Source organism: Beta vulgaris, chromosome 5 (genome assembly GCF_026745355.1).
Source record: "Beta vulgaris subsp. vulgaris cultivar EL10 chromosome 5, EL10.2, whole genome shotgun sequence".
Classification (NCBI taxonomy): domain Eukaryota; kingdom Viridiplantae; phylum Streptophyta; class Magnoliopsida; order Caryophyllales; family Amaranthaceae; genus Beta; species Beta vulgaris.
In genome coordinates this window covers 62,043,880-62,065,296 of record NC_079206.1, presented here as the reverse complement: position 1 = coordinate 62,065,296, position 21,417 = coordinate 62,043,880, and the positions used below count along the sequence as shown (strand labels likewise).

Genomic DNA, 21,417 nt, shown 5'->3' with positions numbered 1-21,417 from the left:
GCCCAAGCATCGTTTAAGCTACGATGCTCATCTTCGATACACAACAAGCACAAAGTTTTTACAAGAAACCAAGTCAACATATGATTAGAAACTAGTTCTTGTACCGGGCGATACTTCCCGGATTATTTATCAACGTGTATTTGAATTCTTCAAAATTAGAAATAATATCTTGTGAATTGAATTTGGTTATCCAATGGTAGAAATGACAATAAGGTGCGGTAAATTCTATATATTTATTCGAAATTGTAAGTCTCAAAATAAATTTATTAGACTGTTACTCATATTCATTAGATTTAGACAACCTAACATCTAAAATGAGTTATTCCTTATTTTCGTAGTGTCTAGCTCACCAATTCGGGGAGGATTGACCTCTACGAGGTTCCAGTTCAATTTGACAATTATTCATCTTATTATTTTGCAAAGAGGTCTAAAACAAGTCATTCACCGTATACTATTTTCAATTCTTATCACCTTTCATATTGACATAATGTGCAACAAAATTATTTATTACTAATATTTGCATTGCAGTTTAGTAGAAGGGATACCAACCACACAAATATCTTCAACTTTTTCCATAATTCACTATACATTGCATGGAGGTATCGCTGTGCCGGTGAGGCGGTGACTTAGTCAGAATAGAGAATAAGGAATAAAGAGAAAAGAGGAAGAGTTCGTTTTGGGTAAACTTTTACATGACGATAGTTTTGTTTTTGATGTGCGTAGGGTTAAATTTGCCAATCTAACTTAAAATGTTTGTGTAAGTTATAGGTAAATAAAAATTGGATCAAGACTATATGACACTTAGACTCGCATGGTGAGAAAAAAGTTAGACCCATACCTTTAAAATTGGACAAGACCTAAGCAAATTTGAATAAGGTTAAGGGCTCGTTGCCATCTTTGCAGTTGTAATTCAAAACTTAAATTCTTTTAACGAACCCACCACCATGAACTTAACTTATTTGAACTTATCTGTAGTATCAAACTTAATTTATTCGAATATGAATTTCTTAAGTAAATGAAAACAAGGCGAGTAAAACAAAATTACAGTGAAACATGAGGTGGACAAATCTAAACATGCGAGAAATAAAGTTTTATTTGATATATAGAAACTCTAAGACTACTTATGTAGACAAAATTTGACCTTAAATTTATTGCAAATCATGGATATCACATGCAAGACACTCGACTTAACTTAACAATACAATAAAACTAAATAATTTATTTATGTCGTAATGTGGCAATCAGTCACCAACGTGAGTGCTCTTATAAAGTGCGCGGACTACTAAACAAAACCAAATAAAAGAAACTAAAAAAAGCCTCGTTGAGTGGTGCCTGCATCCGCAGCCCGCATAGTTATACAATCATATCGTCGAGGAAGACGTGCCATATCGAAAGTAGTAAGTTGGTTTTGATCACACAACAAAAATGAAATCAACTACTTAAACGAATTTCTCACCTTCTTAAGCCGACAAATGATCCACTCGCCCCCTTTAATGTCGAGTGCATATCCAGGTTCTCTTTCTCTCTCTATGTTTCAGGTAATTCAACGAAACCCACTTCTTGAATTTCATTGTTTTGCTGAATTATACATAAATAATAGTATCTGGGTCATCAATGAAACTGATCATACTACAATATATAGGTAGAATTTATTCAATTAGAACCAACAAATTATTGAAATTTTAAAATCAGGGCATAGATTGAAATTGTGAATTCTGTGTTGTGCTGATTTATAGTGAATGAAACCTGAAGAAAAAATGGGGAGTGAGGAAATCACTTCTCCAGATCAATTGGGTGGAGGGTTTCATAAATCTGATGGTGGGGATGGGTTATCCCCGGTTTCTTCGCAGTATTCGTCGTGTGAGGAATCGGAGTTTGATCGATATTGTAGTGCAAATTCGGTGATGGGTACGCCTAGTGTGTGTAGTTCAATGGGATTTTTTCATGATTCTGTGGATTCTGATTTTGGGTCATTGAAGAGTTTGGAGGGTTTTAGTTTGGGGGGTGGGAGGGTTCATAGGAAGTTTGAGGGCGAAACACGTTCGTTATTAGCTGGGGAAGCTGGGTTTGGGAATGGTCTGGATGATGCATTTTGCGAGTCGAAGGATGAGGGGGGAGGGTTGAGTCCTGTGGGTGGGTTTGAGGGGAAGCTGGAAGTTTTAGATAATGCGGGGAGTCCCTCGTCGAGTTGTGGGGTTCATCAGCGAGTGTTAGGGCGTAAGGTTCTTGATGGGGAGGTTGGGAAGAAGGAAGATTTGGCTGTGATTTTGAAAAATGTGGAGAATGTGTTATTGAAAGGAGCTGTTGCTGCAAGGAGTGCTGCTGAGAATTTGTTGGACTTAAATCATGCAGAGGAATTGGAGGATGAGAGATGCAGAGAGTTGGATGAGACATCTTCGAGGTGTGAACACTCGGAGGGTGAAGATTCGATGTTCAACTATGGTTCTGATGATGGTTCTCAGCGTACTGCATACTATGTGAGGAGTGCAGGGGATCACCATCATGAAGATGCAAGATGTGGGGATTTGGTGCTTATGAACCCATCCGTGGCTTTTGGATCTAATGACTGGGAAGACTTTGAGTTACATGGAATGGAAGATACCAAGTCGCTTTCTGATAATTTTTGGTTGCGGCAGCAATCAAGTTGTGAAACTGAAAGTAATAACTCAGATTTGGCTTCGACAAGGTCTATTTCTAACAGAAATCTTTGTTGTCATGAGGAAGAAAGAAAAGAAAGGGATGTTACTGTAGACAGTGATGATCTCCAAGGATTTGATCTATCATTGGATCGTTCTCTTAGTTGTCAGACCACCAATACTCATACCTTAAATTTTTTGGAAGCAGGGGGTACAATGGTTACTGGGGACATTCCAGGAAGGTGCAAACAGATTACCAGTAATGATGAATCGGATGAGTATCTTGAGAATTGTTCTGTATACGATGTATTCCAAAAGCAATGTCCTCCAGTGCATATAATGGCAGAGATTGGCTCCATTACAGGTGATAAAGAAAGAAAGGACCTGGATAGGACTAGTGATACAACAAGTGGCAGTGGCGAACATGCCGTTCCGCAACATGACTTGGATCCAGTGCCTGATACAGGGGCAGGTGAAGCTTCTTTTTCTTCAATTAATGTTCACAGAGATCTTAAGTTTGATATCTGTCAAGGAGACCAAGTGGATTCTCCTAAGAAATATGTGTCAAATTCAACCTCAACATGGCTTGAGAGTGAAAAGGGGAGGATTTCTGGTGATTCAAATCAATGCAGAGAGATAATGAGCAGCAAGGTAAGTCAACTTTAGAGGAGATACCACTACTGTTAGTTTTAAGTTTGTTTTAGCTTGACCTAGTTGTTTATTTGATGAATATCTAGAATGTTGGTTGTTTTGAGTGCACTATTGTCAGTGGTTTGATTGAATTAGCTCTTTGATAACATCTTCTAGTGCATACCTTTGGTGAAGAAATGCTATCGACTTAAACAATTAAGAATGTTATCTAGGAATTCTTATCCAATTTTACTATACTTTCAGCTGGTTAAAGTCCCAGGAATTAGATAGCACATGTTTGGTTGCAGAATCATAAACTGTTTCCTGCCATTTGAATTTTCTTTCGCCAAAATTTCTTGTTGCTACAGAAGTATGTAAGAATTGTGTTGCTAAATGGATGATGTTTGTTTGAATCCTTGCATGTAACCAAGTGTACTGTTTGGTTGTATACTTGTATCAGTGTTGGAATGCTTCGTGCATGCACATTTGCTCCTACTAGCAGATTCAATTTAATATTTGGAACTTATTGTAATATTGTTACATAGTGGCGGTATAGCTTTTCTTACCGAGCACCCCCCCCCCCCCCACACACACAAATAAATAAATAAACTCCATTCTTTTTAATGTGGAGCATCATCTTCTAGTAGTCCTCATGGGCCTGGGAACATGAGGTAGCACAGGATGCTAAACTGACCCTCATGCTCTTGGTGTTTCATCAAATATTTTAAACTATGAAACCTCATTTACCTTCAAGCTGTGTGCTATTGATAATCAGGTGTTTGAACTAATACATTCTATAGCCCATGATTGTTAATCGACGTGTGACTTATTCTTTTAGCTTTTTGAATAATAAATGGAGTAGATTACTGCAGCTCGTTGTATTTCTTCTTCCAGAATTCTAACATATCTTTGAACACTTCATCTGAGTTGGGGACCAATTAGGAATTCTGTTGATTCATAGGCAATGAGATTTTCCCAATAGACTTGCTAGCACATCCTTTTATCAATGCAAACTTGATTGAATAGTGTATTCCACTGGTATATATGCCAACTACAACCTTCAGATGCAATTTGGCCATTATAATGGTATCAATAGAAGAGGCAGATGCTGGTTCCTTACTGATATGTACACTTTAGTCTATACTTGGCTTTGCTTTTGAGTCACTTAATTTGAGTAATAGGGAGCATTTGATCAATCATACCTTCTTACTATATTTAACTGGTATGATAAGTTTTATGGACTATATAATTGAGATAGTCTGAATTAATGGATGACATGCAGCTGGGGATTTGAAAAATCTTTGTTTTTGGGTGTATAAAGGGCCATAAAGGGCAGTGAGGTCTTGGTTATAGACTCCAAAGACTTTACCAACTAATTAGTTGCCATCCACGAGTACTGGCATAGTTTTCTGCTGGATAAGTTATTATGTTATGTAAATAATTCATGGTAAGTATGATAATATATACATGTCTAGTTATTTCCAATTACCTAATGATTGGCGTGCTTCATGGAATGATGTAAGCCTAACCAACATGTATCTTTGGATCGCTGAATTAAAGGGTTTAATTTGATTTCATTATGTAGGGCAAAGATTTCGAGATGAATGCATTGCATGATGACTTAGTACATGATATGGAAGAGATCTTGTTAGAATCTTGTGATTCCCCTGTGAGAAGGTTGAAGCAAAGGTATATAGGCTTCCAATCTGAGCAATCGTCCCCTTTAAGCGATGGTGACTCCGTTGCTTGTACTTCTGGTTTTGATGGTGGAAACTCCTTGATTAACCACCCTCTTAGAATTGATGGCATTGAAGTAGTTGGTGCAAAGCAGAGAAAGGGAGATATCTCACTTAGTGAAAGACTGGTTGGGGTGAAGGAATACACTGTATACTTAATACGGGTGAGGAGTGGCAAGGATCAGTGGGTAGTTGAGCGTCGCTATCGAGACTTTTATGCACTTTATCATCAGCTGAAAACATCTTTTGCTGCTCGAGAATGGATTCTTCCTCCTGTGTGGTCTTCCGTTGACAAAGAATCCAAAAAATTCTTTGGTAACACTTCTCCAGATGTTATTGCAGAGAGAAGTACTCTTATCCAAGAATGTTTATGTTCCATTCTCCAGTCGAGGTATTTTTCCAGTCCTCCAAGTGCCCTGATATGGTTTCTCTCTCCGCCAGAAGCGCTTTTGAGTTCCTCTCAATCAAATGCTGTGATGCATCAATTTGATGTGGGTGCACATCCTAGTTTAGGGAAGACGATATCACTGATAGTTGATATCCAATCTCACAAATCTGTGAAAGAGCTTCTAGATACACAACATTATACATGTGCTGGGTGCCATATACATTTTGACAATGGTAAGACTCGCATGCTAGAATTTGTACAGACCTTTGGTTGGGGTAAACCACGATTTTGTGAATATACGGGTCAGCTGTTTTGTTCTTCGTGTCATACAAACGAGACTGCGGTTCTGCCTGCCAGAGTTTTACATAACTGGGATTTTACCCCTTATCCAGTTTCCCAGATGGCCAAGTCATTCCTGGATTCAATAATTGACAAGGTTAGTTGAGCATCGTAATACATTTCAATATCAATTGTAACATCATCATCAACATTAGCCAAACTTATGATGAGGCTTCTGACGATGTGCAAGGTGGGAGGGGGGTTTCATGTGATAACATGGAGGCTGTTTTGATTTGACCCTTGATTCAGGCAGCCAAGACTGTCTGCTATGTTATAGTGTGAAAGAGGTGCAGTCAATTCAATGAGCTCCTTGTAGTAATATTGAACTTTCTATCTCTTCCGGAAATGACTAAAAAGATAATGCATTGCTTTGGTGTAAATTCGATGCAGATTGTTGAGTAGCACTATAGAGTATAGAGATAGTCAGACAAAGATGTGGGATTGGAAACATAAGCTGATATATGCTACTCCCTCTGCCCCTTCATTTTCTTTCTTACTATGGATGCCCTCAACTCTTTTGATTTTTTTTTTTTTCACTTTTTGCTTTTGAGTACTTAACACCTATTTCATCCCCAAAGTATGTTTACGGGCACAAATCTCAATCAATACTTTTTTCTCTCTTTCATCACTAAGAATGCCACATGTGCCTCCTTTTCCTTATATATTATTTCAATAATCACATGCCTACCTATATTCTTTCCTTTAATTTTTGCCAACATTTTTTGCTATAAAGTTTAAGGATTGGAGGGACTATATAGTTTATGATAGTTTCAATGTTCTATTTTGTGCTGTAAGCTTTTGTGGGTAGATTAAATCTATTACAACAAAGATGAATGAGCTCCTAAAGTCCTAATGGGGAAGTTCTTAAGTTTAGGCTCCAATGATTCTCTTTATTGCCTCAGTAGATTGACTTTTGCTTATTTGTTTGTAATATAGTAGGCTAGTCAATCACAGTTTCTTTAAACTGCCTCCACCATGTCTCTTCTCCTTCTATCCTCGCTACTATTCAGCTTGCATCTGATTGTTAATAATTTTGATTTTATTTTCTTTCTCTGCCAAGTTCCTTGCTATTGTCTGATGTTGACTTAAAGCTCTGCCATGTGCTTGTATTTGTTGTCATTATTACTTGGGTGTCTGCTGCTAGCTTGCAGTTGACAGTTAAATTATTTACTCATGCATTGTCAATTTGACATATTATGATGGTTTTATTTCTTTTCATTTGGCAGCCTATGCTCTGTGTCAGTGCAGCAAATCCTTTCCTTTTTTCTCGTGTCCCTGCGCTCCTTCATGTCATGGGTATTAGGAGGAAAATTGGGACAATGCTTGCATACATCCGCTGCTCGTTTCGTAGGTCTATCTACAGAAGACTTGGATATCGAAAATATCTTCTTGAAGGAAATGACTTTTTTGCACTAAGGGACCTTGTTGATCTCTCCAAAGGTGTATTTGCAGGTATTTCACTATTTCCTCTCTTCCCCCCAAAGGGGAAAGACATTAACTAAGGTACATTTACGTTTTGACACTGCATAATTTACAAAGTCATGCAGAGTTTTCCAAAATTTGAATTTACATTATTCACATGTTTTGGATTGCATGAGGCCCTGGGACAACCATGCAGCATCTTTTTTCTTCATCCTTTTATGTGAAATTCTGCTGCAGGCCTCCCCCTCCTGGAGGGCTTCTTATTTTGATATTTATGAGGGGGGTTAATTTGTTATGCATCTCATTGAAATGAAAATAAGATGGATTATTGATATAAGTGTGAAGCTTGGTAAACTCGAATGACATTCATATTATTTGCACTTCAGATTAGATTTGCATGTCAGCTTCAGCATTTTCGGTAATGAAATATAATATTAGCCGTCTTGAACTCTTAAAGTGAGTATTTTTTTTTTTAACGATACTCAGAAAGCTAGAATGTTCGACATCTGGCTTGCTTGGAGAGATGTATATATATCTTTGGAATGTACACCTCTGAAATTGTGGTATCTGTAGCATTCAACGTTCATGTTTCTAATTTTGACTTGGTACAATCATGTTTCTAGAAATGACCTTTGCTATTATGAGATGACACTGATATGGCTTCATGCAGTTTACCAGAGATGATTAAACAGTTGACTAATTGACTTGTTGGATGGTCTCTTCTCTTTTAAAATATCGATCCTCTGTCTTTTCCCTCTTTTTCGATAAATTAAATTTGGTGTGAGTGACAGAAATTCGTTCGACGCTGATCAGATTTTCTTTTGCTTTACTATTCTCCATGCATAGCTTATAATTCAAGAAAAAATTTCTTATAAATTCAATTTCCAAAGTATTTGTTAGAGTCTAATACTCTGATCCAAGAGGTATTTTAATAAAGATTCCTGGAAAATATCGAAACTGAGCTGACGTATCTGACTTTGCACTTATGTAGCACTCCCGGCAATTCTAGAAGCTGTATTGAAGAAAATTCAGGAGCACATTACAGAGCTGTGTCTCGAGTGCTGCGACAATGGCATACCTTGTGGTGCTAGACAGGCTTGTGATGACCCATCCTCTCTTATTTTTCCTTTTCAGGTAATTATTTAACCAGACTTGATGTTTTGGTTTTGTTAATCAAACTTGACCTGTTAGGCTGTTCTGGATTCATCTGTTGGGTCTTGGTAATTTCATATGTTTGATAAGTTAGTATTTTTTTTAAAACCAAGTAATGTGGTCTATATTGACCAAGAAAGTAAAAGAAGTGTTAGAAATAGCAAAAGAACAAACAAAATCCACGTTGTCTTGCAATTTCTTGGGTTTTTTTCCTGCCTAAAAACAAGGTTAATTCTGGTAATGATTTTTTTTCACAGTTTAGAAATAAATGCATTTTAATATGGCAACACTTTGACTTTCACACTCTCCAACGCATATTTTTGACCATCTTATTCGTTGTTTTTATATCAGTGAAAATTATTTAAGGTGATATTTTGAATATATAAGTGGAGACACATCCACCATCCTCTAACCTAGCATAGTTTATGTTATATTAACTAGTTGTTAGGCCCGGATTATGCCTCATGTAAAAATATATTTCATTTATCAATATTTTACTTCAAGATAATACCAAATATCACTTGGTTTTAGTGGTTAAGAAGCTTGAAGTCACGGGATCAAATCTTATAAGATGCATTGTATATTAATTTTTTTTTGTATGTGGACTACATATAGTAAAACACTATAAGGGAGAGCGTCACACAACACCGTCATTTGTTTAGAAATGCCTTTTAATATATTAGTATATATAGATATTAAAAGTTCGGTCAAGGTTTGTATAAGAACTAGTTATTAGGCCCGAGTTATGCCCCGGGTAAGAAAAATTTTCATTTATTAATATTGTACTTTGATATGATAACACCAAATAAAACTTGGTCTAGTGGTTAAAACTTTAGTACATGAACTTGAGGTCATGGGATCAAAACTATACTATGCAATTTCTAATTTTTTTATTGTACATGGATTACATAAACTAAAACTCTCTAGGGAGAGCGCCACGTGGCACCGTTCTTCGTTTACGCACGCCTTTTAATATATTAGTATAGATAGTGCAGAAATCAAGTATTTTCCATTTCTACAGATGTGCAATTGTCAGAGGTTGTGTCTTTAGGATGGCTTTTGTGCTTACTGTTGCTATTCATTCCATTACATTGTAGGAGGAGGACATTCAGAGGTGTAAGTCTTGTAAATCAGTTTTCCACAAGCATTGCTTCATCAAACTCCTGGAGTGCCCATGCGGAGTAGTCCTTAAAAGGGTAGGTAGCGATCAATCAACGAGTAAGTTGAGGCTCGTGAGCACTGGCAGCGCTGCTGGATCTTTGTCTTTGACAGCAAAGAAATCCAGTTCACGATCACCGTCTGGATTCCTTACGGGTTTGTTCTCATTTTCAAGTCTAGAGAAAGGGCACAAGGAGAATGATAATGTGATCCTGATGGGATCGTTGCCAACTACCTCACTATGATCCCTTGTACATGTACCATATCTACATCTGTGTGTATTGTATTGTAGTTTGTAGATGAAATCTATATTTTTGGCCATTCTTTTTGTAAAAAAATATGGTTGTAACAAGTTAGGTGATTAGAAAAGAAGGAGGAGATGATTTTGTATTGATATTATTTGTCAATCACCTGCCTTGGTTTCTTTTACATCGAGAAATTGGATAGGAAAGGGAAGCATGGTTGTGTACTTGTAAGTCTGTATGAGGCTATGATCTCTTCTTTGCATCATCTATCAAAACATCTTTCTTAGTATATACTTCCAATGGAATTTTTTATAACAAACATAGTTAAGTTTAGAAATGCCTTATCCCTTTTAACGAACATATTCTTTTGATAAATTGTGGAGACATTTTCTTTGAACGTTAATATCTTCAATTGCGTATAAGTAAAATATTATAAAAATTTCATATTTGGAATCTTAGCACTAAGATGAATTTCTTAGATTTCGCTTAATTATGTTTTTTTTTCCTTATATAATGATGTTAGATAGCTTAACAAAGTTGGTTGCTCTCACAAAAAAATAAATTTGGTTGATGAATAGTGTAAAAAAACAAATTGTGCAACTAAAAATTCGGAAGAATTAGGCAAGGATTTCACATGACTACTAATTACTGCTTTTGTTCCAAATTGTATTGCTTGTATTTCATTTCGAGTATCCCAAATAATTCTTCTTATTTCTCATGTTTGTATTTTTGAAATGGTACTTATTCCTTAAATTCCGTAATCAAATAATTTTTGTTCCTCTTCTATCCTTATTTTTACATAAAAAGTTGTAGCCACATGACCCACATTTAATATCTGTCCTCAATTTTACAAGGAATTTCTTACACTTAAAATTTATACTTTTAGATGCAAATAGTTATCTTTCCAATGTAAGTAAATGCAATTTTTTTTTTTGAGTTACTACAAATATTTAAACTAATGATAGTTTTCTTAATTCTTGTACAAAAAGAGAAACAAGTACTATACAAATGATATTAACTATTATCATTATTATTTCGTTTCAGTTTAATTTGTCCCAGTTTAGTTCAATGCAATCATTACTATACAAATATATTAAAAGGCATGCATAAACAAGAAACTCTGCCACGCGCTCTTCCTAGGGAATTTTAGTTTATATAATCCATGTACAATAAAATAATTTAGAAATAGTATAGGGTTTGATCTCGAGATGTCAAGTACATATACTGAAGTCTCAACCACTCGACTAAGTTGTTTTTACTGTTATTATTGTAAAGTATTATATTAATAAATGAAATATTTTCTTACTCGAGACATAGCCCAAACCTAATAACTAGTTTAAGTCTAAAAATACGATGTATTCATTTCGACACGCTTCCGTTGAACCCAAAAGAAGAAAGCGTTTAGGAATTAGGACATACTACGGCTCTTACGCCTTACGAGCGTATATGAGTTCCTTTGCTTTTGAAGCCCTCAAGAAAGTCAAACGAGAGAGACAGAGAGAGAGACTGGTAATTTTGGCGAAGTTGTCTGGAAATTAAAAAACCATTGACGCCTGGAAGAAATTCCAGATTCACAACTGGCAACAGTAGAACAGTAGAGGTACGTACAAGTTTTCTAAAGCATAATAATGTTGCGTATAATTGCTGTAAAACCCTAAATCACACTTGTTAGTTGTTTCTCACAAAATCAAATCATACGAAAACTAACAACATCCAAATCAATAACCCTAACTTCCCAAATTCCCAATCCCTGCGATTTCAATTTTCAAGGGAAATTCCATTTCTCTCTACACATTTTGAATTTCGTATCTCCAGCATTATTTAACCTATTTTTCGGAGAAATATATTGAAGGATTTTTATTCAACGATTCCAAAATTTTAAGGTTTGTTTAGGACTAATTTTACTCTATATTGTAAGTTTTTAAGATTTTAATTTTGTAGTTTACCAGTAAATATTTGAGTAAGGATTTTGATTTTGTTCATTATAGTATATGCCAAAAAAGCTCCAGATTTTGGGGTTCAGTTAGTTGGTTATGAGAATCTGTATCTTGTGTTTGATTTGTGTTGCATGCATGGTTGCTGGAAAAACAGTATTGTTTTGGTTTGCATATAGTAATAGTCTATGTTGCTGAATGTCTACTTGGATACGGGTGTCTAAGTTTTTAGTTTAAAATGAAGTATCCATGTCCGACATGATGCTACACCCGGTTTTTGTGGTAAATGAAGATGTCGAAGTAACATAAGTAATAGTATCCATCTGAATGAATATCTGATTATGGACTATGTGTTAGTTTTCATTCTCTATAGGTATCCTCTTTCGGCGATGCGGATTGATTTTTTGTTCTTTGTCTTTGGTTTTATAGTTGCCTGAATTTCGAAATGGATGACATGGAGCAGTGGAAGGCTAAGCTGTTTGATGTATTGGAGCAGGGGAAGAGTGTAACTCAGGAACTTATTGTCCAAGCAAAGCTGAAATTTGATGAGATACCGGATATAAAACAGAAAATTATAGAGACACCAGATATCCAATTGTATATTGCAGCTGCTGTTGTAGTCGTGACGATACTTTTTTCGCTGCTTTGTAAGTTGTCAATACTATCAAGTTTTTTGTGATCTTGTTACATAGCTTATACTCTCAATAAGTATCATTTATTTTGATTTACTTGCTACGGTTCAACAACTTATACTCTGTAAGTAAAGGGAGGGCAAATAAATGATGCAAAAGAGTAATTTATCCGAATTATATAGTTGGTGCATTGTAATTGTAATCTGCCAGGATTTTATTCTTGGCTTAGTTTCCTTTTGTTTGTCTTCATGAAGAACATATGGGATTTAGATGGAAGGATGACGGCCTAATGCTTATGGGACCTTCTGAGAATTAGTTTTGAGACTGGGTGTGTATGTGAGCTTATCTGACTTAATGAGTAAACACAGTTTATAATTTTTCCTGTTGCCTTTGTTGGTGTTTTTCTCATCTACGGCCAGAATTCATTTTGAATCTGATGAGCCACTTTAATGGACCTTCTGAATAAGGTGCATACTGTTTTACTGAGTTGCTGTAAATTTTTGTTCCTTCAGCTTTGGAATTTTGCTGATGGTCAGATCTTGTGCATTGTGGTCCTAATCTTTTGACACGGATATGTAAGGGGAGGCGAGAGGCACTGGATGAGTTTATTTCAAGGTTGAGTTTTTGGGGAATGATATAGGGGGTTTCATTGGGTTATTGATGGAGAGGATGATCTGGTGACACTTTTATAGGCTTTGCTGGTCTGGCTGAATTATGATCTGAGTTCGGTGAAGTATATGGGGGTTGTACGGGACTTGATGCAATGCAGCTTTCTCCATTTAATCATCATTTGATGCTATTGCAGACCAAAAAAAGGTTTTGACTTTTGACAATATAGATTATGTGCTATTAGCATCGCATCCAGTGTAATGGTTACTCCCCCCCCCCCCCCCCAAAATCCCATCCCACCCCTATATGGACGGCATTAGAATATGGAAAACAGAAATAAGAGGGGGTAAAACTTAATTCTTTGTTTAGCAGTGCAAAAGTTGGGTTGTTTGATTATGAGATTCTTGACAAAAGATATGAAGTGATCCTATGGAAAGACCTGGGAGACAGGCTGTGAATGTCTGAAAATATTCTGGATTTTTTTGGTTTTCTTCTTTATGTGATAAACTATATGATTAGTTGGTCTTCGACTCTTTGGAAACTTCCTTCTGAATAATTTATTGAGGTATTCTACATGTTTCCTGTCCTATAAGCTTCTTAACTCTGACAATGCCTGCATATCAAATAAACCTAGCCTTGTCATGCCATACCTCTGAGATTGTGAGGTTTGATTTTTTAATTTAGATTATTCTTGGGGTTCATCTCAAGATTCTATTTTCTTTTCAATTGTTAACTGTTGTTTCTCGTGTATTATGTTCCTTTTGGTCAATGTACTTGTATTTCACATGCCTCATCTGTGCCCATTGGTTTTCTAGTGAAGAGTGGAAATGCTTGAATTAACTTGTTTTATGAGTGCAGTAATATTAATGCATTGTGATTCTTGAAGACATTTAGCCATTTTTTGTATATTACTTCTAATTATTGTCTATATCCATGCTTTTGTCATCGTGAAAGGTTTTTGTAATGTTCACTTCATCGTTTGTTCCAGTCAGTTTCTTTCATCTTCAGGATACGTGTGACTTAACATTTAAGTTTCTACTTTGATTAATCTATGGGAGAAGAGAATTTATGCCGACTTTCTGACTTACTTTCTTGTGTTTATGGCAGTACGTTTGTTCAAGCGTAAAAAGTCCAACACTATTGTGCTTGCTGGACTTACTGGGAGTGGAAAAACTGTTCTTTTCTACCAGGTGAGGAGAGCAACTTGCTTTCGTTATAAAGCTATCTGTAGGCCTTTGTTTATGACGCTAGTTTATTGGCCCATCATTTCAGACAACATTAAAGAACTTTACATTTGACATGCTGGTTAATTTTGGGTGTTAGCAGTTTTGAACTTTTGATCAACGTACTGTAAATAAATGACGACTTTGTTCTCTGCTGTTTGTCAGCTTCGAGATGGCTCTTCACATCAAGGAACTGTGACATCTATGGACCCGAATGAGGGTACTTTTGTGCTGCACTCTGAGACCACCAAGGTACTATTGTGAATTGAATTATACAATAGATAAAAAGGATGCGGATTTCTGCTGGTTAATTTGAGTTCTGTCTGAAATAAAAAAAATCAGGTGCCAGAGATTTTATTGCTTTTAGATAATCGATTCTGTTAAATAATTTGCTGTTCAGAAAATTTCAGTCATTCTCGTATTAATGCTCCTAAATATAAATTAGGTTTAGAATTAATGTCCTCTTTGCCCTTTTGGCTTTTTATATACTTCCAGGTATAATTAGTGGGAAAATTTGTTCAAAAGTACCTTCTAAATGACACTTTTTCCCAGAAGTACCTTTTGAAAGTTTTTTCGGCCTAGGTTTACCTTATAAGATACTCCGGTGGCAGAGTGGTATCTTATTTTCATTACCTGGACACTAACATGAAATCTCCAACGTTGACTTTGATGAATCCTTGTTTTGTGTTTTGTTCGGTTGTTTTCCTCATTCTTCCCTTTTCTCCCTCCTTATTTTCATTTCCCCTCCCAATTACTCAGTTACTCCTCGCTACTGGATGACTTTCCTCTTTCTCCAAATTGTGGACTCTTCTCCTTTTCCATTGTGTTCTTACTTTTCTCTTTGTTCAGATGACTGGCTTTCTCGAGACATAATTTGAGCTACAAAATACCAAAACAAGTTATTTCTATGCCCAAAATTTATTCGGGTGAGTTAACCTATTTTTAGTTGACGAGTGAAGAAAGTAATTGAGCAAAAGTCGAAGCTCTGGAAGAATTCATTCATGGGAATTAGGCTTCCTTCAATGCAATTACGCAGACAATTTGTTGAGGGGAAGCAGGGAACAGAAAATGGGAGCAGAGAGTGGGGGATCTAATGGTGAGGGGAGAGAGAGAGTGAGGTAGTTGGGAGGAGTAATTGGGAGGGAAAACAGGAAGGAAATGGTGAGGAAATTACCAACCTTAATATTTTTCTTGGAGTATTTAATGTGTTGTTTTTTAGTCACACTGTGAACCTCAAATTTTGTCTGTTTTTCTAAGAAAAGGAAATTCTATTAGTAAAACTTGATATTAACTGTTCTACTTTTTTTTACATGGACAGAAAGGTAAAATCAAACCTGTGCATCTAGTTGATGTTCCTGGACACTCCCGTCTTCGGCCTAAGCTTGATGAGTACATGCCCCAGGCTGCTGGTGTTGTTTTTGTTGTTGATTCTTTGGAGTTCTTGCCTAACTGCCGAGCAGCCGCTGAGTAATTGCTATTTCTGTTCTATTTCTTTGCTTCCCCTCCCTTTCTTTTTTTACATAATGTCTGACTGCTTATCTTTTTCGTCTCAAGGTACTTGTATGAAATCCTAACCAAGGCTAGTGTTGTGAAGAAGAGAATTCCTTTACTGATTGTTTGCAACAAAACTGAGAAAGTAACTGCACATTCAAAGGATTTTATTCGCAAACAATTGGAGAAAGAAATGTGAGACTTCATTTTTCTGCTCTTTGTTTCTTTTATTATTATTACTTTTTGGGAAACCTATTGTTCTATGTTACTACAAAATTTTATTTTGGCCTCTTCCTGCTAGACAGAATGATACTTTTATTTCACTTCAAAAAAAAAGAATGATACTTTTATTTGAAGGCACTTGGTATCTTGGTTCTCCATTTGCAGAGTCTATGGTCTATTACTTTCCCTCATACAGTAATGATTTATGATTCTACAAATGTTATCCCTCATATATCCTAATATTAAGTTTAACAACAATTTAGATTTTTTTATAAGTTATTAAATCTAAATAAGAGACTTATAGTGCTTAATGTTCTATTGTGTCAAGCTGAAGTTCATCACTTGGTCTGCTATTTCAACCATTATCTAATTTGCAGTTTGCAACATTGTATTCCCACATTGTTATTAACTAACCATGTTTCCTCTTCCCCTTCTGGATTTGGATGGTTTACTTTAAGGTTTAAGTTGGGTTTACTCCCATGAGCCATAGGATGGTTGTCTAATTGATATGTGAAGAAGCTGGCACTTTTTTTTTTTGTCTGGTTGATACATGAGCACCCTCTAGATTTATTCTTTGTTAATTCAGTCCAGAACTGACAAATCATTGCAATACTAATCATGGCTTCTCTATCCCACAGTGACAAATTGCGGGCTTCGAGAACGGTGATGTCAGATGCCGATATAACAAGTGAACACACACTCGGCGAATCTGGACAGCCATTCGCATTCTCTCAGTGCCACAATAAAGTAACCCTTGCTGAAGCGTCTGGCCTAACAGGTGATATTTCGCAGGTTGAGGAGTTCATTAGAGAGCATGTATAACCTTAGTTCCGTATCTTAGAAAGCTAAAAACTGTCTGTCCAGTACTCTCCCCCCACATCTTTTCTTATCCTATTTTTGGGGTTTTACTGTCTTTTGGCAATGAATATTTTTAGAACTTGTGAAAGATGAAACCCTGAGTTATTACTTTAGAAATGTAGATTGTTGCACATTTGTTTATTCGTACTTCTTTCTAATTAGCTTCTGTTTCTTATGGAGTCGAAAAACTGATGCTATGATGTTCTCTGACTCCATGAGTACTGTAGGATCTATTGCTTAATTGTAATGAGTATGATCATTTGTAGTTAGCTAGATTTTTATCCCATGAGTTTTAGTGGGATGTTTTTCGTATCTTCACTTTTTGTGGGGAATCAGGACTCTTGTCTTATTTAGCCAACCAAAATGTAGCTAAATGTGTGTTTTCTTTATCGTGATGTGTCTCATCTTGCTTTACGTTGATGTCTGATGTAAGATGACCATTGATGCGGGCCATCCCAATCCACTCAGCCCACACTGCGTTGTGGGATGAATGGGCCAGTCCTGTCCAAAACCTGCTCAGCCCATCTAGGAATTGGATGGGTCATGGGCTAAGTTGTTCCAGCCCAACTCATGTAATCCTGATCCAAAACCTACCTAACCTGCTCAAATCTTGGCCTACCCAGCCTGTTTAATTATTGAAAAACAAAAATTGGCGTGACCTGTCCGACCTGCACACTCCAGCCCTTGGCCTAACCCGCCTAACCCTAGCCGATCCCATCATGCAAACTACTGTACCCTAGCCCGCTTCATTCACAGGCGGTTTGCATGCCAGCAACTTGCAGCTCAGGCGATCTGGGCCCTATCAGCCCTGCTCAGACAGCCCAGTGGCTGTCACTATTGTCTATTGAGATGCATAGGAAAGGGTTGAGCTTGAGCTATGTGAAGTTAGTGAGTTTGCACACAATTATAGCGAAATTATCTTTGAAGTATGATTTGATTTTCAGAGGAAAAGAAAGGAAACAGCATATTTTGTCACCTCTTTTTTCTTTTTGGTTTTTGAAGGTGGTGTGTTTGTGTCACTTGGAGTCTGTATTTTGTAAAGTGAAACAGGGGTGGTATTTCTTTCAAATGAGTGAACTTATCATTATTTGCTTCCAAGTATCATTATTTGCTTCCAAGTATCAATGCTCCTTACTACTTGCATCTACATGGGAGAAAAAATATCAATGAAAAAGAAAGAGATCATTACTCAACTTTAAATTAGTGTGAAGAGCTTTTAAATTACAGTATCACCAAAAAAAAGAAGCTAAATGCAACTAGTAGTGAGAAGTGACAGGGAATCACAATCTTAAGCTAAAGTCTTGGAGAATCATTATTGAATGGAAGTCTCACCATCCCATTAAGTTGAGTATAACTATTTGAGTGTTTCTTCTTTCTTTTTTCTGAATGGGACTTTTTTATATTTATTATTTTTTCGGACTATTTGGTTAAATAGTAGTTAGTTAAAATTTTGTCAATCAGCTTAATGGGGGTATTTAGGTAAATTCACAGTGTGGTGTTTGCATTTTATGACTATCTTCAATACATTTTTCTTTGTTCAATCTACGAATATACTCCCTCTGTTTTTTTTTATCATTCCTACTTTGACTTTGCACGTTTGCCAATGCACGTTTTAAAACTTAAATATCTTTCATTATATATTAGTAAAAATTATAACGATTGAATTTTAATAAAGTACTAATTGAGACGAATCAAACAAGACCCCACATGACTATGTTTTTTCTTATAAATTGAGAACATTTGAGAAGATTCTCTCTATGCATGAATAGTGTCAAGATTCTAAGTGAGAAAGATAAAAAAAAACAGAGGGAGTAATTAAATAATTTTTACATAATATTTTGTAAAAATTGTATATAAATATACAGTGAAATAAATCAAACTAGAGCTCATTTTGATATTATTTTTTCTTATATATATCATTAAGAACTTTATGAAATTATATAATTGAGGTCCATAAATATCAAAGAAACGCATAAGAAAATCACACAGCTATCAAGAAATATAATAATAATGTAGTAGGGTTCAGATTCAAAGCTTGAATATACTTAATCAACTAATCTAATCGACATATATGATATATATAAACACACATAAGTAAATCAACAGTTACTCCAGTCTATCCAATCTTGAATGCTAGTAGAGCAAGAACTTAAGGATATTATATACTTTATGCATATTTGGTCCCTATACAACACCAAAATAAATAAATAAATCAACAAAAATATATTCATCTAGATGTAATTGTAATATTACTAGTTCAAATCACAAATTTAATTACACCAAAAGATAGAAAATACATACATCTAGATTTAATAAAAACATTATTAGTTCACATTTCATTCTAACTAGGGGTGAAAGTTATTCAAATAAAATCAAATGCAATCCAATCAAAATTAGTAATTCGGATTGATTTTGAACTATGTTTGGATTGGATTCGGATTGAAATTTTTTGAAAAATTGGATTTTCGATCGGATTGGATTGAGGATAATTCCACAAATCCAATATGACCAAATAGTAATATGCCTTGTATTATGTATCAAGATTGGGCTTAAGTGCTTAACTAAATATTTTTATAAAAAAAGCCTAGTCCATATCCCCAGTAGGCGTAGCACTTCAACCTTCCCCCTAAAACCCTAACAACACTTAATTCCTCGTTTCCTATATCTACTCGACTGTTGTTGTGCTTAATTTATTTCATCGAAAAACTAAGTTTTAAAAAATCGAATTTTCGGATTGGATCCAATCTAGAGTATGAAAATTCGGATTAGATCGTATCGGATTCAAACTGTAATTGGTTTGGCTTCGAATTAAAAAATTAAAATTAAAATTTTATTCGGATCAGATTGAATTAAGCCGTAATCCAAACTGTATACCAAATTTTCACCCTAATTCTAACATGACTATAAAATCTGAATAGAACAGTCTATAAATAGCCAGTTTATTATCTCCTTTGAAGCTGAAATCTATATCACATTCACATTCAAATTCTAGAAGAACAAATGTGTCCTGATACGAAGCCTCAGCTTCATGTAAGAATGCCATGCAGAAAAGGCTGTCGGTGATCACAATTTGACACAGCATAGACCATAGTCCATAGTAACATGATATATTATGCTTTTTTTTCCTTTTCCCCTCCACCTACAACTTTATAAAGCTCTAAACTCTCCATCATCTTTGACCTTTTTTTTCTTCCCAGCACCTATATATGCTAGTAAAGCAGAAATTACAGACAAGAATGTGGCCCATTTTACCATCACTTTGGCTCACTAACATTCAGCTATCAATTTTTCAAACAATATATGATGGGATTTTCAATTTTTTCCAAAACAATGCTACCCAATTAAAAAACCCACATTATAAATATCAATATAATCTTCGTCATAAACAAATTCCTTCTTTTTTGGTGCAATAGTAATTAGTGGTTTTCTATCGCACCAAATAGAATATAACAAGTTTATGAGTTCGGAACCTTCTCATAATACCGAAAAGTTGACATGCCTATATTCATAGCCTCCCCTCTCCTTTTCTCTCTCTAAAACCCTAGCCTCTCTTACCCTTTCTTCATCAATTAGGGGGCTGTCATGGATGTTCTCATCCATGGTAAGCCCCTTTTTCCCTTTTATTTTCAGTTTTTAGTTCATTTTCTTGTTTTGTTCAATAAATTAGTATCTCTTTATGAGATTTTCTCATACCCTTTTATGAGGTTTTTAGTTTCTGTTTTGGAAATCTCCTTCTCCCCTATGGGAGTTGTGAGTATGGTTCTTTTGTTTTTAGGTATGAGAAATTATTCTCATTGGTTGAAGTTCGAGATTCAACATGAAGAATTAGGGTTTCACAACTTCTGTAAAATTATGGAAGACTATTGGAGTACGTTCATCCCAAAATTTCCGCATCTGCAGATCGTATGCCGAACCAGAGCGAACTCACAGATTGCATTGCTTCAGATGAAGATTTTTATTAAGGCAAAATTAAATCAAATCTGCGATGTTTACATTTCTAGGGTGATATGTATTTCTATTAGAATTTTATGTTTTTCAGAAATGACTTGTAAGTGCCGTTTGGCGAAATACTAATGAAATCCCTTTTCTTTCAAAAAAAAAAAAAAGTTTATGAGTTCGGATCCTTTAGAGTTTTAGTGAAACACTACAAGGCAGAATTGTATTTGAACTATACATTTTAAAATCGAGGGCTAATATTGGTAGAAGGGAAAGATTTAGAGGTGGATTTTGATGAGATAAAATAGGGAGGATTTTGGAAAGTGAATATATGAGCCATTGCTTCTTTGTTCCAATGGTTGATAACTTGATATTGCTCAAATTCTACCTTGTAAAATTATTTTTCAACTCTAGAAGATCCAAACACCAAGTTTATATGATCTCTCATAAAAACATATCACATAAATACATAATTTAGGATATATATTTTTTACATTGTTTAGGAAAATATTTTTGGATTTTCCTCTTTTAGTCAAGTCAAAAATGACTTTTGAACCACCTGATGATTTGGCAAGATTTATCATAGTTTTCAGTTTCAAACATTTTGATATAGTTTTCAGTTTCAAACATTTTGAAATGATGAGAATCTTGTTTTGCTATTTTAGTTAGAGACATCATTATATGAATATCTAACTTCCCACCTTCTTAACCCTTTAACCTTTAAATTTACTCACATGTTTTAACTGTAAGAGAATCTAATTCTACTTTATCTAATCCACTTTAGCTAAAAATAATTCTAGGTTCCA

General features: G+C 35.4%; 2 protein-coding genes across 3 annotated transcripts; both read left to right on the top strand.

The window, feature by feature from the left end:
* The first annotated feature begins 1,326 nt into the window (after positions 1-1,326).
* Positions 1,327-9,999, top strand: LOC104894292 (hypothetical protein). The gene is made up of 6 exons (XM_010680490.4): positions 1,327-1,538; positions 1,737-3,287; positions 4,852-5,826; positions 6,956-7,181; positions 8,143-8,285; positions 9,401-9,999. Exons 2-6 carry the CDS (start codon positions 1,740-1,742, stop codon positions 9,704-9,706), a joined length of 3,198 nt encoding a protein of 1,065 aa, XP_010678792.1. The 5' UTR covers positions 1,327-1,538; positions 1,737-1,739; the 3' UTR covers positions 9,707-9,999.
* A 1,105-nt stretch (positions 10,000-11,104) lies between these two features.
* On the top strand, positions 11,105-16,987 carry LOC104894291 (uncharacterized). Of its 2 annotated transcripts, none has more exons than XM_010680487.4 (7): positions 11,105-11,306; positions 12,070-12,287; positions 13,989-14,071; positions 14,270-14,356; positions 15,423-15,571; positions 15,659-15,790; positions 16,456-16,987. In XM_010680487.4, exons 2-7 carry the CDS (start codon positions 12,086-12,088, stop codon positions 16,637-16,639), a joined length of 837 nt encoding a protein of 278 aa, XP_010678789.1. In that variant the 5' UTR covers positions 11,105-11,306; positions 12,070-12,085; the 3' UTR covers positions 16,640-16,987. The 2 variants fall into 2 exon arrangements, with proteins under 2 accessions (XP_010678789.1, XP_010678790.1); XM_010680488.4 differs by lacking the exon at positions 11,105-11,306 and adding an exon at positions 11,363-11,589.
* Positions 16,988-21,417: the final 4,430 nt, after the last annotated feature.

Excerpts from the sequence above, each read along its gene's own strand:
- LOC104894292 (XM_010680490.4), top strand. The coding sequence starts at position 1,740 with ATGAAACCTGAAGAAAAAATGGGGAGTGAGGAAATCACTTCTCCAGAT. Across the intron at positions 5,827-6,955 it reads TGGATTCAATAATTGACAAG|CCTATGCTCTGTGTCAGTGC; the intron begins GTTAGTTGAGCA and ends TTCATTTGGCAG. Across the intron at positions 8,286-9,400 it reads CTCTTATTTTTCCTTTTCAG|GAGGAGGACATTCAGAGGTG; the intron begins GTAATTATTTAA and ends ATTACATTGTAG.
- LOC104894291 (XM_010680487.4), top strand. The coding sequence starts at position 12,086 with ATGGATGACATGGAGCAGTGGAAGGCTAAGCTGTTTGATGTATTGGAG. Across the intron at positions 14,072-14,269 it reads AAACTGTTCTTTTCTACCAG|CTTCGAGATGGCTCTTCACA; the intron begins GTGAGGAGAGCA and ends GCTGTTTGTCAG. Across the intron at positions 15,791-16,455 it reads AAACAATTGGAGAAAGAAAT|TGACAAATTGCGGGCTTCGA; the intron begins GTGAGACTTCAT and ends TCTATCCCACAG.